General features: G+C 50.3%; 1 protein-coding gene across 2 annotated transcripts in view; it reads left to right on the top strand.

Moving 5' to 3' along the window:
* ANKRD11 (ankyrin repeat domain containing 11) overlaps positions 1–15,941 on the top strand; it is a 174,175-nt gene that overhangs the window by 139,461 nt on the left and 18,773 nt on the right. Inside the window, exons 5-6 of one of the 2 annotated variants that reach the window (XM_053270483.1) lie at positions 14,768–14,938; positions 15,474–15,677. In XM_053270483.1, coding sequence (XP_053126458.1) covers positions 14,768–14,938; positions 15,474–15,677 — 375 coding nt within the window. Of the gene's footprint in view, positions 1–14,767; positions 14,939–15,470; positions 15,678–15,941 lie in introns of both variants that reach the window. The other variant, XM_053270482.1, reaches the window with a different exon arrangement.

Raw genomic sequence — 15,941 nt, 5'->3', positions numbered from 1 at the left:
AAACACTGGACAGCCCCTGAATTCCTGAGTTAGATGGACAAAGGGTCTGACTTGGCATCAGCAGCTTCCTATGTTCCTATGACATACACACACCTCTTTCTATGACTCTCTCTGGTATAAGGCAGCTTGCTGTGTTTCTAGATTTCAGGGTCCCTCTGCCTCCCCAGACCTGCCAGCATATTTGAGGGTTCTGCTAACTCCTCTGCTAACTGGGCAACGAGGCACCTTTTTGACATGGTGATTCTCTTTATTGAGCAGGGGGAGAGTAACTGGCCCTCTCCACCCTCAGCACCTCCAGTGACTGTTGCTGGTGTCTACCTTATGCTTCTTTTTAGATTGTGAGCCCTTTGGGGACAGGGATCCATCTTATTTATTTACTATTTCTCTATGTAATCCTCCCTGAGCCATATTTGGAAGGGCGGTATAGAAATCGAATAAATAAGTAAATTCTTCTTTTTGTTAGGACTTCCCACCAGTCCTCCCCCTTTTCTTGGCATCTTCACCCCTCCCACATCTCCTTCCGAAACGGAACCTTAAGTGGTTTGGGTGATCAGCCTGACCCCGTTCTGGCCCTCTCTGCACCCTTTTGCCTTTTGGTAGATGCTGCCTCCACCATTCCCTCCAGCAGCTGGCCTGCTTCCTCTGATGCTCTGGGGTCTTCGCCTCCTCCCCTGTTCGTTGCTCTTTTGGCATCCTTGCTTGTCCCAGGGGCCCGTCTTCTTCTTGTCTCTTCTGGCCGTGTGTGTGATGCATTTTTTGCATCGACTGCCGTGGCTGCTCTAAATCCTTTGCAGTTCTTTAAACAGCACTTGAGGTTGTATGTGTGTGTCTGTGTGTGGGCTTTAAAGGCTCTGATTTTGTGTTTGAATGCTGTGTTGTGTGTGGTTCTTGGTGACACCTTTCTTCGCCCCCTTGTGCTGCAGGGCCAGCCTCCTCCAAATGCAGACTGGTGCTCTCCCCAGGCAAGCGCCCCCTCCCACCGCCTGTGAAAGCCAGGGCTCAACTGCGCCCTGCCGCTCTGCCATGTCTCCCTCGGTGGTGCGCAGGTGAAACCCACTTCCTTCCATCCGAACTGATGTGTGCTGCAGCACCAGCATGTTTGTGTGCTATGGTGCCCGTGGTGAGAATGAGTCACGCTCTGCACGTGAGGCTGTGAATAAGGAAAGCGGGGCCCGTCTTCGGCTTCCTCCCAGGGGCATCATCCATCCTCCCTCACCGTCTGTGCAGTTCTTCTAATTTATTCTTATTGATCCGTTGTGTGCTTGGCAATAGACTCTCGAAAATGAAAGCCTTATTCACGACACCAGAAGTGGCACCTGCAAGCGTGGCTGTGGCTGGTGCTGGTCTGGTTTGGGGGAGGGGGTTCCCGTGTGGGAGCCCCATCTTCATCACAAAGGGGAGGCTGCTCAGCGCCTTCCTGCTCTGTCGCCTGCGGAGCCTTTCCCAGTCCTTGGACATCAAGATCAGATTTGCTTTTTGCTGTTGCTCATTGTCTCTCTCCCCCACCCCCAAGCTAGGCCTGTGAACTAGTTCACATTATTCTAGACATGAAAGAGCAGGTTCAGACAGTGGCACTCCTACCCCTGGACTTTGGGGGTGAAGTCCAGGGCCTCCACACCCCCAGGGGCTCCCCGGATTCTCTTTAGTCTGTCCTGACTCCTGGGACGTGTGATCACTGCTGGCCCTCGCTGCCCTGAGTGGCCGGGTGTGATTTAGAAACAGTGAGGTTTGGAGAAAGAAATATATGGGATGGGAATATATTAAAGGCCTTGGTCGGCGGGGTGGGTGGGTTCAAAGGCTTTTAGGTGACATGCTTAACTTGCAGGGGGTTAAGCATCCCATGGGGGTGGGGTGGGGCTCTGAAGGCCTTTAGGTCTAGGCTCCAAAATTACCTAGGTGCACCTCTGGGTACACTTTGGAGGGACTTCTGGATAACTGCCTCCCAGGCCACAGTACACAACTTCAAGTTGTATACTGTGTAACCTGGAATCTAATGTGGACCCAGGATTCACTAGCAGATAGATGGGGAAAGGTCCTATCCTCAAAAGGCACTCTGCTCCACTCTTTGACCTAAGATTTTGGCAATTCATAGTACACAGAGCTGGGGAATGTTTAGATGCCTAGAAAATTGATACTGGTGGCCAAATGATTTCTGGGTTCTCAAAAGCGAGGACTGGTGCTTGAGAATTAGAAATGCCTGCGCCCCCGCCCACGGCCTCAGCAGATCTGCCCCTGCATGCCCCCGGGGGGTGCTTCTCCACAGCTGCGTTGGTCTGATCAATGCTTCTGCATGCCGGTAACTTCAGACCAGTTTTTTGGCTGTCCTTGCAAGCAGCAGGAGAGGATCAATCAGGTTCATTTATAGTTGCACAGACAGTGAGGGAGGATTCATTCATTCACTCATTCACTGCATCTTTATACCACCTTTCTACCTTGACAAAGGCACCCCAAGTGGTTTACAATATTAAAAGAAGCAAATAACAGATTAATAAAAGGTTGACTCAGGCTGTTGGTCTTTTCGGGAGCTGAGGACAAGCGCTCCCCGGCCTGGGTGCCTCCTTTCTTGCCTTCCTCTCAGGGCACCCTGGTCTTTCTGTACTCCTGGGGAGGTGAGGGAGGGGCTGCCCCAGCAGTCCTCACAAGTGGACCATTGTGGAGAGAGCCTAGACCACGGAGCCTGTTTTGCTGAGCAGTCTATGCTGCTGTTATGTGTAAATGCATGTTGTGTGTGTGTGTGTGTGTGGTGTTCACTTTATGTTGCTTAAGATAAAACTATCTTGAAATTTTAAAAATAAGCTTGCTGAGTTATGTGCTAACATGCCAGACAAACAGCTCAGGATCACCCCCTGCAGAGACGCCTTGAACAGAGTTTGAGCAGGTCGAAATAAGCTTCAGAGGGGGCACGTGGTTGGAAAGAGGCCTGGGTGTGAGTGAGTGAGTGTATGTGTGTGAGTGTGTGTCTGGTGGAGAGAGAAGTGTGCACTCCAGGAACCACCAGGATTGAGGGTTGTGGCCGTGGCCTTGCTCAGCACTGTCTGTGGTCTGATCCTGCTCGTTTCCCGTGTGTAAAGTGGACTTGAGTGTCTTGTGGGTTTCAGAGAGAGAGGTGAAGTTTCCCTGGTCATGACTGGCTCCTGGGATTCTTGTTCTCCCTTGCAAAGAGACACTTGGCTGCATTTAGTCAGGTACTTGCTGGTGTAAATACATTCCAAGCAGTGTCCCCTCTAACAGGGATTCCCAGATGTTGACAACAGCTCCCAGAATCTCCAGCTGCAATGGCTTTCGGACAAGCACTGCTTTCGGACATTATGAAATGAGACTAACTTCTCAGAAACACCCTCAGCTTCCAGTTTTGCAATGGGTGAAGAGTAATAAACCAGCTAGATATCTAGAGTGCATTTGAATTGGGAAAGCTGTACCATCTTGATTCAAATCTGGTGCATCTGATTAAACTCTCTCCTCCTCCCCCCCCCTTCTTTTAAAAAGGTAACTGTGTGTGTCCAATCTTTGACCACCCAGTTCTCCTTCCAGTCCTCCTTCTTGGCCTCTAATGCTGGCCTCTCCCGACCCATTTCCTCCCATCCCCTCTGTGCTGGAGTCTCCACCTAGGGAAGCCATGCCCCAGGAGAGCAGAGTCCCTTCCGTTGATCTCTCGGTCTTGGTTTCTGGAACCAGACACAAGAGGATGACAGCACGTCCTCTGCCATTCCTAGTCAGCTTTGCCCAGCCCCTCTCTTGTCCTTCCTGTTTATAGAGCTACTCGCTTCCAAGCTAGCAGTGGGGCTCCTCACTGCTGTTGCACTCTATGGACCAACGTTGCCAAAACGTCTCTGGGCAGCTGACAGCAGACTTAACCCCTTGACTCCAGGCAGGGCAGAGTCTGTGCTGTGGCTTCTGCGTGGGCTGGGTGAACATCTATTCTGGGGGGAAATCGTGTTTAATTTAAATTGGATTTATCTCATAAAATTTCAGTCATGGCAAGTTTCTTTTTATACAAATAACCTGGTTTATTTGTTAAAGCATGCAAACAATCTCCTAACACTGAATCATGACCATCCATCAAACACATTGAGGTGAAAGTTGGTTTTCTGGTAAAAGAACCATAAGGAAAATGGTTAAGCCATACAATTTCACAGCAAGCCATGTCTTTGCTTTCATTCTTTTGGGCTTTCTGCTGGTCCCAGGGAGTAGCTGGTCATGGCAAGTACTGGCATCCAGGAGATGCCACTCTGTGCCCCATTGGGGTCATCCACTGATCCTGCATGCCTGATCTTGTCGTCCTGTTTTCTACCCTCCAACAGCTGGAGCTCAGCAGTGTGTTCTCTTCTCAAAGCATGAACCTTGATGAATCTGCCAACCAAACCAGATGAAAACTACTTTCCATCTCCTAATGAAATACTCCTTGGCCCTGTAGCTACCAATCCTTGCTTCTGGAAAGGCCTTCAGCACTTGAAGCCTGATTGGATGCATAATTGCTTGGAAGCAAGCCCAATAGAGACTGACTTCCAGAGAGAGAAGCGTGTGCCTAGGGCTTCAGATGTGGTGGGGTGAGGACCTTGCCTTGATGCCCTGTTGGTGGGCTCCCCAGAAGTCACTGGCTACTGCGGGCAGCAGGAAGTGGGACAAGATAGACCTTGCATCTGATCCAGCCAGGTGGTTCTCATGGCTGCAGCCTTCAGCATGGGAATGGGTGGCCTTGCTTGGTATCCTTGCATGTATGCAGAGATCCCAACAGAAACCTGCTTCTTTTCTTGAAGCTGACATAATTCTGCAGTGCAAAAGGCATGTCTGGATTATGCCCCCAGGTTGTAATAAAGGTCCTGCTTAGCTGCAAAGCAGTGCTTGCAGCATTTGTTTACAATTGCCAGTTTAGTCTGCATGCTTTGTCAAGTAGTAGATGAATTCTGAACTGGGAAACTTGATTTAAATCAATCCACTCTACTTTTGTGCGATTTATTTGAGCCACAGTTTCTTCTTGGTGGCAGGTTCATGTGACTGTTAGCTGAAGTCATTCTCTTTTGAAGAGCAGTGTGAGGATCTAATTATTTGTGCTAAGAGTTCAGAATATTTAAGACTTGAGCATTTGCATTTCAGATGAGCAACCCAGCCTGCTAGTTAAAATCCTCTGGCTTGAGCCTTTGCTTCTGAGCAGCTGTCTTCTGACAAGTGCACCAGGGATTTGCCCGAACCGGTTCAGGCAGCTGCGGGCGGGGCAGGGATTGCTTCCTTGGAAAAGTAGGTAGGCAGGTCCTTACTTACTCCACCACTTTTCCAGACGCAGTGCCCGCTTTCATATATCGTATAGCTGTTTGTGGACCTGTTTAGATCTAGACCAGAGCTTGGGTTGAGAAAGGGGCCTCCCTTCTCTCATGGCTTTCCACATCTTCTTGGGTACCATAATTGGCTAGAAGGCAGCCAGAACGCCCGGCCAGTGCCATATTGCTTTTGCAGAGGGTCAGCCCTCTTCCATGCTCATCTTGCTTTCCTAGGGGTCTTCTTCCAGGGCTCTTGGAGCATGCCCAAGATAGATCTGCATAACATGTTCTCATGTCTTCAGGACCAGGCTTATTGCAAGAGGCGTAGATCGCCCAAGCTTGAAAGTCATTTGCAGCTGCAAAACAAAACTGGGTAATTAGCATGAACTATATAGATGGGTCAGGTGACTTCATTCTGTTTTATCTCGATTGGAAAATGTGTCCAGTTTAATGGGCAGAATTTGGAAGTTGGGGACTGGGTGGAAGGAGCGGCAGCAGACAGCAGATCACGGCCACCACCAGGGAGTTGTGCAGAGCAAAAGACACACACACCCATCTCCCAACCAGTGGGAAAGAATGGAGTGTGTGGATTTGGTGCCAGCAGGCCGTCGTGCTGCAATTGCTTGGTTCTGTGCCTATTTTTAAATCCTTTGACCACCCTGCAGCTTGTACAGTGCCAAACACACCTGGAAATCCACTTCCCAATGCCCTCCCCCCACTTAACCATGATTCCTTCCCTTTCTCAGCACCAGCAGCAAAGGCACTTCTCTGCACAGCATCCCCAAGGCAGAGCTTAACCTTTCCGCTACTGCAAGCTGTGACTGATCCTCTCGTCACCGCAAGGTGAAAATGTGAGGTCTTGCCCTGCCACCAGGCATCTGAGGAGCTTGTGGCCTTTCACATTCACGAATGACAGCAGCCCTTTTGGACGACTTCTTGGGGCCTCCATTCCATGGGTGGGGAAGGTGGGGCACTAGAGGAGACGAGGAGCTGCCCCACTTCCCTCAGCCTCAGCCAGCCGGCAGCCCAGCTGGGGATTGGCCCCGGAGCTGCTTGTAAGCACGGGACCGGCTCCTGTGAAGGATGTGGATCAAGCATCTCCTAAGGTCTGCGTTGCTCTGTCAAGCCCATCTGTCTAATTCCAGCATGTAGAAGTGAGAGCACGGAAGTCTCTCTGGTTTATTTTTATCCCTATTGATTGCAAGCTTCTAATGTTAAGTGTTCTGTGGAGGAGGAATTTTCTGCAGTTGGTAAGATTAAAACTTTAATATTTTTGATCAGACTTTGCAGGCTCCCCGCCACACACACTTCTTTTTGTGGCTGTGGCCTCTCTCTGACAGCCCTGTGGCATCTGAGTAATATTAATGAAAACATTCCTGTTCTAATTATAAACCCACTTTTCAGGCAAATACAGAAAATAGTCCTCCAGCACCTCTTAACCTTCCACTTTGTAGAGAGGCCTCAGATCCTGGATGGAAGGGTCTTGCTGTGTTTCTGTTGGGATGATGGTTCTGTTACATGGGCGGCACCAAAGATAATTTGATCTGTTCTGAAAAAGCATTATGCAAGTGGAAAACTTTGCAGTACTTCTCACCTTGGCCCTTCTTGCAGTGCCCTCTCCTCCCTTGGCCTGCAGCTCTCTCTGTGCCCCCGAGGTGACAGGCAGCCATGCTGGAAATAACATGAGCTGGGTGACTTATTTGCATATCAGTGCAGATAATCTAACGTACTCTGCACAAGTGACCATTGGAAATCTTGAGAGACTGAAAATGCACAGAATCTGAAAGCCTGTTATTACACGTGGATCTTCTCCTGCTAGCCTTCTGGTTAGTCCTGCGGACACCCACTCTCCTGTTTTCAAGCACCTTTCCACAACTCTAGGTAAGAGACTTGTGTGTTCCTAGGGTGGAAGCCAACATTCCCAAGGTGCTAATGGTTGCAAGCCAGCCGTACCTTGGTGGTCACACTTGGGCCATGCTGGAGAAGACAGGCCTTCTTGGGCCTGATCCCGCAGGGCTGCTCTTACGTTCTTGGAGCCAAGTGGCCGTGGGAGAGACCTTCCTTGTGCCTGTTTGGCAGATTGTGCAGCCGGGGCGCAGGGAGCAGTGCTGGGAAGCCCTCCAGCCACCCCACTCAGAGGGTTGAGAGATGGCCTTGCAGCCTGGTCTCCTAAACTTATCAACCACATTTTCTCTTTGGCAAAGTGATTGTTTTCCAGCTGTCTCCTTGCTGTGAGTACAGGCAAAATATGGGTTTAAAATCAACAGGCATTCTTGGGGAAATGGAAATGCTATATATATATATATATATAGATAGAGATAGAGATAGAGATAGATAGAGAGATAGATAGATAGATAGATAGATAGATAGATAGATAGATAGATAGATAGATAGATAGATCTCTCTCTCTCTCTCTCTCTCTCTCAAAATCTGAGGGGTTGGCTCCATCTGGTTGTGTACTCATAAAGCCTGCCCTGGAAGCTTTTCTCCTGAATCCCAAGTACTGGATGCTGGTCTGTGGTTGCCCAGTGATGAAGGGCAGACTTTTTTTTTTTAAACACCTTCCCAGGGGCACTTGGTTAGTCCACATGTTGCAGAGTTCAATCCTTGTGCTGAAAAGAAGTGCTGGGAACCCTAGTGAACTGTGGTTCAGGTCATCTTCTTATGATCAGCAGCTGCTTATTCCAGGGTGAAAGCAATCTAACCCGGAGCCTCTTGCTGTGCCTTCATAGCAGAAATCTCCCCTGTGTTAGCACTAGCTAAGTGGCAAGTAAAAAGGTGGTTCATAATGCGCTCTAGGGAATGGGTACCAAGAGCAGCATTTGGTCTAAAAAGGGCTTGTATGGCTGAGAGGTGAACTTTGCTGACAGATTTTGGAGCTTGAAGGCTTAAGGACCTGACAGAATTGGCCTGGTGGGAGAGAAACAGGAAGCAGGAGGTAGGAGAGAGAGAGAGCAGGGTGCATCCATTGGCCTTGTTTTGTTTGGAGTCAGTGGTTGCTCAGGGAAACACCCCAGTGTTGTTGTGGGGTCAGCTCCGGAGGCCCTGTGTGCAGCGTGCAGACATGGCCACAAAAGCAGTGCTGCCTTTGACAGCAGAGTGGTGTGCATGTACATGTCCCGTCATTGGTGGCCATGCATTGGAAGGCAGGTGCCATTTCTGCTGTTGCTTGTCTCAAGCGCTTTCCAGCCTAGTCTGTGTTTGCAAAGGAGTACGGAATCTTGAGCTGTTCTGAACAGATCCTTCTCACGGTGGTACTTAAAGCATGCTTGTGGAAATCTGACCCTTTGGATTAAAAGAAACACACACCCCCGCAGCCAGATCTTGTTGCCCAAACGGGTGTGTGAGTGTTGGCATCCTGAGCTGAGGAGTGGCTTTATGGGGTGGGGGTGCCCAAGCCATGCTTCTACTCCCCTCTCCAGACAGCAGCGTTTTAATGTAGAGGGCCAAGAGTGTGCAGAGTAGACGATGCATTGGTTGAGGCATTTAGGGGAGTTATACAGATACCCACAAAATGGCATTTTTAATAATTGACATCTCCCCCCCCCCCCCCCATGATCCTGCCCAGATATGGAGGCCATCATTGGAAACTCACCTCTGGGTGCCATCTTGGGTAAGGCAGGCGGCAACCAGGGAGAGGCCTTCAGCACTGTCCTAATCCAGGTCAGCTCACCTGGTGCCTGCCTGTGGGTGCCCTTCCCATGCCAGATGGAGACCACTTTATTGCCGCAGGCCTTCAATACCTTTTCAGCTGTGATGCAGTTTTATGTATTCTACTTGTCCTATGTATTCTTATTTTCTGAACTTTTGTGAGCTGCCCTGGACAAACGTGCTGAAGGCAGGATAATTTAAAACACACACGCGCACTGTGTGTGTGTGTGTGTGTGTGTGTGTGTTTCCCCCTCTCCTGCCCTTCTTCCAAGGAACTCAGGGTGGCATATATGGTCCCACCCTCTGACACTCTGTCCTCACAATCACCCTGTACGGCAGGTTAGGCTGGGGTTGGGGGGCATTGGTGGTCCTAGAGCAATCAGGGTAGCCGAGGAGAGGAGCACAGCTCTTGCAGATATCTCTGAGGTATTTGGGTTTACACTCTGGTGCGGTTGGGGTTTTTGAAAGTGTTATTTCTGCAGCAGGCATCCTTGCATCGATTTCAAGATAGGGCACTTTGAGAAGGCAGACCTACACAACCTCATGCCTGTGAAAAGGTCTCCTTATCTTGGTAGTATTTTAAACCCATGCTGGACCCTTTCTTTATCAAGTACAGGATCCTTGCTGGATCATTGTCCGGATTGTCGATTACATGTCACCACCACCTCCTCTTCCTTGTCACCTTTGTGTGATCAAGGTTCACTTTTCATCCAGAGAACTAAGACTGCGTCTCACGCAGAGGCATGGGCTGTGGCGTCCCGGTAACCTAGGTTTTGTTGCCTCCACTGGCAAGCGGAGGGAGTGGGTGTGGTGCTCCAGCAACATCCAGCCAGCCTTTCTTGGAGAGAAAAGGGGAGAGTGAAGCAGTGTGACAGATGGCACCTGGAATGCCAACTACCTCCACAACTCTGTCTGGTAAGAGACTGATTTGAGAGATGGAGGGATTGTTGCCTTGTGATGGTGCAGTTTGCCTCCAGAGAGGGGGTTTCAGTGGCAGCAAGGCATTCCTCTCTCTCACCCTTGCACTGGGTTCAGGGCTTCACATTTCTCTCTGGACTTGGGTTTGGAGAGCCTCCAAACCCAAGCAGAACTGAAGATCCTCTGTCCAATCATAGGGTCTTGCCTAGCCCCACTGGGGCTGCTTTTCCTGGGAAAAACCACCCGCTAAAAACGGAGCCAGTGAGGCACTGCTGTGTTCAGTGTGCTGCTAGACCCCACAGTGACCTCATTGTCAAGGCATCCAGACACAAACACAACCATGCTGTGCCCCAGTTTGCCTCGGCCGTATCAACAGGCTGCTCCACCAAGATAGGCTCTGACACAGGCAACATCTTCATCAGCCATTGAAGGAGAGCAACGGGTCCGAAGAGCCCGTGCTTGTTCAGCATCAGGGCAGCATGCTGACTGCCAGCAGGAGAGGGCTCCGCTCTGTCCATAGCCACGCCGTATACTGCAGGGAAATGTTCTGGAATGCATGACGGAAGAGAGAAGGTGCTGCGTGCATTGTCTGAGCTGGGGTGGGGGGCGGCAAAGGAGGCACAGCTGGCTCTGCTTCCCAGAGCTCCGATTGCTCTCTTTCTCCTGACCCTGTGCTGCTCTACCTGACAGATGGCCAGCCTGCAGGCAATGCGGCTTTCCTTAAAGCTGGGGTGGGAGAGAGAGGAGCAGACCAAGCTCCAGGAAGCAGAGACAGCTGTGCCTCCTTTGGTGCTCCTCTGGTTTGTTAGAGCCGAGCAGTTAGTGGCCTGCTTTGTTCTGTTTTGCTGCGTGCATTAGAGCCAGCAAGCTTTGTTCTTGTGAGAAAGGTGGGAGAGCCTGGATGCCAGTTCCCCAGGAGGTTTCTCCTCCAAAGAAACCTCCTTCAGTTTTGCCAGGGGGTGGGTCTCCCTCGTTACCCAGGATGAGGCGATGTGGGGCCTTTAGGCTGGATCTCCTGCATCTTCCTGTTACAGGTGACCCTTCTGCTGCCCAGTCACTCCAGCCTGCTTGGGGAGAAAACCCTGGGCAGGCCAGCTGTAACCTATGGACCTCACTGTGCCTGTACGTGCTGTAACTCTCCTGGTCTCAAAATGGCCCCTCACTCTTAGTGCAGTGAAAGACCAAACGATCGAAGAGGGGAAGGAAAAGGGGGCCTTATGCTTTCTGCACCCATTTCATCCCTGATTGATTGGCTCTGGTGTATCAGGGTGGATGGGCATTTGGCCCAAGATTGGTTATGGAACCACATACAGAAGCACTAGTCAGAATGCACCGAGGAATCTCTGTTCCACCGGGTTAGCAGACAGTGTCAATTATGTTGTTGTCTTTGTGCAGTTGTTAAGCAACATATGATACAGTTCAGTCTGCGTAGTGGGGAAGAGAGCCTGTTTTTGATTTGTGTGTGGTGGTCTGTTTTTGCCTGGAGAATGCACAGTGATTATTCACCTGTTGGCAGCCGTCTAGCGAGTGACCCATTGTGGGGGAAACCCCATTTCCGCAAGCATTCAGATGAGTTCCTGGGGAAATGTGATTTCCCTCCTCCCCAAGTGCAACCGTTGGGTTTGTGAGCTGTTGAGGTTGTGAGTAGATCTGGGGTAGGCAACTTTGTCTCTCCAGCTGCCCAGATTTATCAGTTGTGGCTGGGCATGATGGGAGTCGTAGTTACATTTTATTTATTTATTTATTTAGTTAGTTAGTTAGTTCAACAGCAGCTGGAGAGCCAAGGTTGCCTGCCCACCGCTGGTGTAGATGGATGTGGTGCCTGTATGGTCCCTGTGACATTGCCCTGTTGAGGAACTTGCCTTTCCACTCTGACCTTTTTGCATGGGTTGCATGTTTAATAACATTTTAAAGATGCTGAGCACCCCTCGCCATAAGAGCCCTTAGAAACAGAATGTGAGGCCTCCGTTTGGCTTAAATGTTGCGTGTTCCCAAATGCCACCTGAGAAAGCAGTCTCTGCCTTTGCATTGCATGTTAACATTAGGAAATGACACAAAAGTTGTATGTCATGCCTGCACAACAGAGAGCTGTGGGCCAGCTCTGATCTCCAGGGGAAAATCCTTGTCCCCCTACTGTGTGCGGCCTGTTCCTATCTCTGTGTGGCTGGTTGGTTTTTCTGAAATTGGAAAACAAACAAACAAACAAACAAACAAACACCAATGTGTGTGAACTTTCATTTTGTTCTGAGTTTAAAATATTGAGTTGCTGGCTCTCCAAGGCAATACAGTGCCTGTCTTCATTTGCGGATGAGGTGTGGGTATGTGTTCCAGATGCCCTGGACCGCTCGCTTGCTTTTTCTCGGAAGGTCTCTCGAACGCATTCACCGTGCCGTGCACATGACTAGCTGCTGCTTATGTCGGGCAGGTCCGCCCGGCATGGAGTGCCCTGGCTTCAGCGCCTGCTGATGTCACTCACCTCGTAAGCTGCCACACAGAACTAGTTGGCACCGATGTGTCTGGCAGGGGAGGGAGGCTGCGTTTGATGTGGTTCTAGGGCTGCTTTCCATGGAGTCTTAAATCATGGTTTGTGTTAAAGCTGTCTGCAGTGGGGCATGCTCAGAGGGCTGCGGCTGCTCTGCCCCCCCCCCACTGCCTGATCCCCCAAGGCTCTTCCAGCATATCCTGGCACTGCTGGAGCATATTTGGGCTTGTCAGGACGAGGTTTTTCGTCTGCCTGGCATGGAAAAAGTATTGGGAAGCAGCACTCCATGAAAAACAGCCGTCTGTGCCAGGGGGCCACGTGATGTGTGTAGCCCTGGCTCTGTGCTGTTTTTCCTAATACAGGAGGAAGAGCAAGAAAGAAATGTGGTTGGGGGTGAATTGTGGATCACATTGTCCAGTTGTTAGTGACGGTGGAATATTCACCCTTGCTTACTCAATAGCGGCTGTGAAGGAGAGAGTGACAGCTCTCTTGTCCTTCCATAGGGATGGAGTCAGAGGTGCTTCTGTGCATGCTCCAAATAAAGTTCCCTAAAACCTCTTTCTACAATAAACTTGGAACCTTTTGCTGGGCCTGGCAGTCCTGCTGTGAAGAGTGGCCGCTACCTTTGCAGACCAGAGAGTGGAGTGTTAATGTGCTGCTTTTTCATTCCGCCTGCAATACGTTTGCACCTGAACAAGGGAGTAAACTTGAAATGACCACATTAATTTTCAGGGACTATGAAAAAGATAACAGTTATGCTGAGGAGGAAATTAGAAGTCGGCTGGAGAGAGAGAAATGTATTCAAACTCCTTATTGAGCTCTGCACATTACAGGTGAAGGGAGTGGGGGAAGGAGGTGGCTCGGGAGAGGAAATGGAATAGCAAACCGCTCGGAGGAGTCTTGCTGCAGGGCTGGGGGAGGGCTGGCTCCATAACTCAGCCACCGCCTGCTGCTGCCACCGCCACCCTGACCCCCTGCGGCAGTAATGCCATTGGTCTGAGAGAGGCCCACTCGACTCCCCATTCAGTCTTCTCAAGACTGAAGACTATCATGCAAGCCTTCTTGACACCATCAGGGCGGTCCATGAGCAACAGTTCAGGAAGGTGTCGGGCACCACAACACCCTTTATCCCAGAATTCACCAGCAGCCTCATACTTATTACCCTTTGCTCTGGAACTGGCAGCAGGGCACCTGTCTGCATGTTGGTTCAGCTTGTCATTAATGCTACAGCTCTGTGTGCAGAGTGGCAAATGTGTAACTAGTCCAATTTCTTTATCTTGAGTGGCTGATCTGGCAAACAGTCCAGTCTGTGCCGTTTCTTGGCTCCATAGGATATGGGGCTATGAGACTGATGACGATGCTGATGTGGTATGTGTGTGGGAGAGGGAGAGGGAGAGAGAGAGATGCATGCCACTTTCCTGCAAGGTCGAAAATGTTTAAGATGCATAACAATACCTTAACAATAAACAGACCCCACCGCCATGCACAAACCTTCAGTTTCACTTGGCTTCCCAATCTTGGCCACCGAGATGTGGTTGGAGTGCAACTCCCATCAAGGTTTGGGGCAGCATAGCCAGCATACTGTCTGTACCAACGGACAGTACCCACTGTCCATGTGCCATAGTAGATGCCCCTATGGAAGAAAGCTCGCCTTCTGGGGCACGTGTAAGTGTGTGTGCTCTCACACATGGCATACACGAAAGCAGGGTTTCTTGCCTGCATGAGCATGCTCATGGGCACACCCATGTGCAAACACCAGTGATTGGGAAGCTGTGACGGAACCCCCTCCTCTTTCTATCCACACTCAGCCATAGCAGTTTTCTCCTTGCAGTAATTTTTTATTTGGAGAGGTGCATTTCAGCTGCTGAAGTTGGCTCAAGGGGCGGATGGTGTTCTGGGGCCTCCTGGCAGTTTTCTGCTTTGCTGCAGCAAGCAGGCCACAGCTGGCTCTGTGCTGCTTCTGCTGGGAATCCCCCTCACTTGTGCTTCTTTAAAATCTTGCCCCTGGTTTCCGCTGCCCACAAAACTGGGACAGGGTCCAAAATTAGAGTGTTTGGGGTGAGAGGGGATTTCAAGGGAGTGCTTGGGAAACAGGAGAACTTGACCTCTGAAGCAGAAAAGTCACGGCTTGAAAACTGCTGCATCACTCACAAGCTGAGCCAAGCCAGAAGATTATGGAGTGTGGTGTTTGTCTTGTGCATTTTATCCTTATGATGTAAGGAGCCAGCATATACCGAGTATGACAGATGTTCCATCTAGTCCAGTAATGTCACCCCTGAAACTTACTCTGCAGGTTCTTGGACAAAGGAAGAAGGTGTCTGCTATGCCAAAAGTTGGCTCTCTGTTTGCCACTCTCAGGAGGATTTGCACTCTACACAGGAAACTGCTGCCTCAAAACAGAATGAATTTCAGTTGCAAATATAATTCCTGTCTGTCTGTCTGTCTGTCTCCATCTCTGCAGAAAAGCAGGGTCCTGAACGGAAGAGGATTAAAAAGGAGCCTGCCACGCGGAAGCCCAGCCTGCTCTTTGGGATGGGACTTTCAGGAATCCGAGCAGGTTATCCGCTTTCTGAGCGCCAGCAGGTTGCCCTTCTTATGCAGATGACAGCAGAAGAGTCTGCGAACAGTCCAGGTGCGGGCAGGAGGATTTGTGTTGAAAGGGGAAGAAGCAGGCCTTGTGCCTCTTCCTCGAGGTTTGCAGATGATGCTTCGGTGGGATCTCAGAAACATCCCCTTAGGTGAATCTGTACAAAGATTGGGGGTCTCCCAACAGCCCCTGGTTGCTTTGGATTAATAGCTCTGAGGTTTAGCTCTGGGGTTCTCCCCAGCTGGTGCCTTTGCAGCTGGTGAGCAGAGACTTCACTTCATCCTCCCTTAGATCTTGGGCTCCTTCATTCTTGAGAGGAACCACAGCTGCTTTATACAGCTTTTGCTTAATCACAGTCTTCCATTAATGTCTCCATTGTGCGTGCAAAGGCATTCCTCTGCTTCGGAAGATTAACTCTCCCCCTTCCTCCCCGCCACATCCTCGCAGCCATTACCTCAGCTGGAAGGCAGGTCTCGAGCCGGCATGGCAACAGCTCCCTCTAAAGGCCTTGGGGTTTGGGTTTGCAATTGAGCTCTTCCTTCACACATGATGATTTCCCTCCCCTCTCTCCTGCCAGCAGTAGATACAACACCAAAGCATCCCTCTCAGTCCACAGTTTGTCAGAAGGGAACTCCCAACTCTGCCTCCAAAACCAAAGATAAAGTAAACAAGAGAAATGAACGCGGAGAGACACGGCTGCACCGGGCAGCGATCCGAGGCGACGCCCGACGCATCAAGGAACTCATTATTGAGGGTGCAGATGTCAACGTGAAAGATTTTGCAGGTAATCTCTCTGAAGTGACCGCTGTAGCGGGGGAGAGAAGGGGCCAAAACCTTGACTTCACTGGCTATGTCAAGGGAACGAGATGCTGGAGCCCAGCTTGTTACACTCCCTGGCTCCAACAAGGGGCAAATTCTCCAGTTGAGTGGGCATGCAGTCTGCAGTGGACAGTTGAGGTGAGTTGCCAGAGGTATTTCCCCCGCTTGTTACTTGCTACAGTTCTGTCTCCTGTTTGCTTTTCTGCTTCTAAAACAGACTGGAGTAGCC

Source organism: Hemicordylus capensis, chromosome 9, assembly GCF_027244095.1.
Source record: "Hemicordylus capensis ecotype Gifberg chromosome 9, rHemCap1.1.pri, whole genome shotgun sequence".
NCBI classification, from domain to species: domain Eukaryota; kingdom Metazoa; phylum Chordata; class Lepidosauria; order Squamata; family Cordylidae; genus Hemicordylus; species Hemicordylus capensis.
This window is presented reverse-complemented; position numbering and strand designations above follow the sequence as displayed.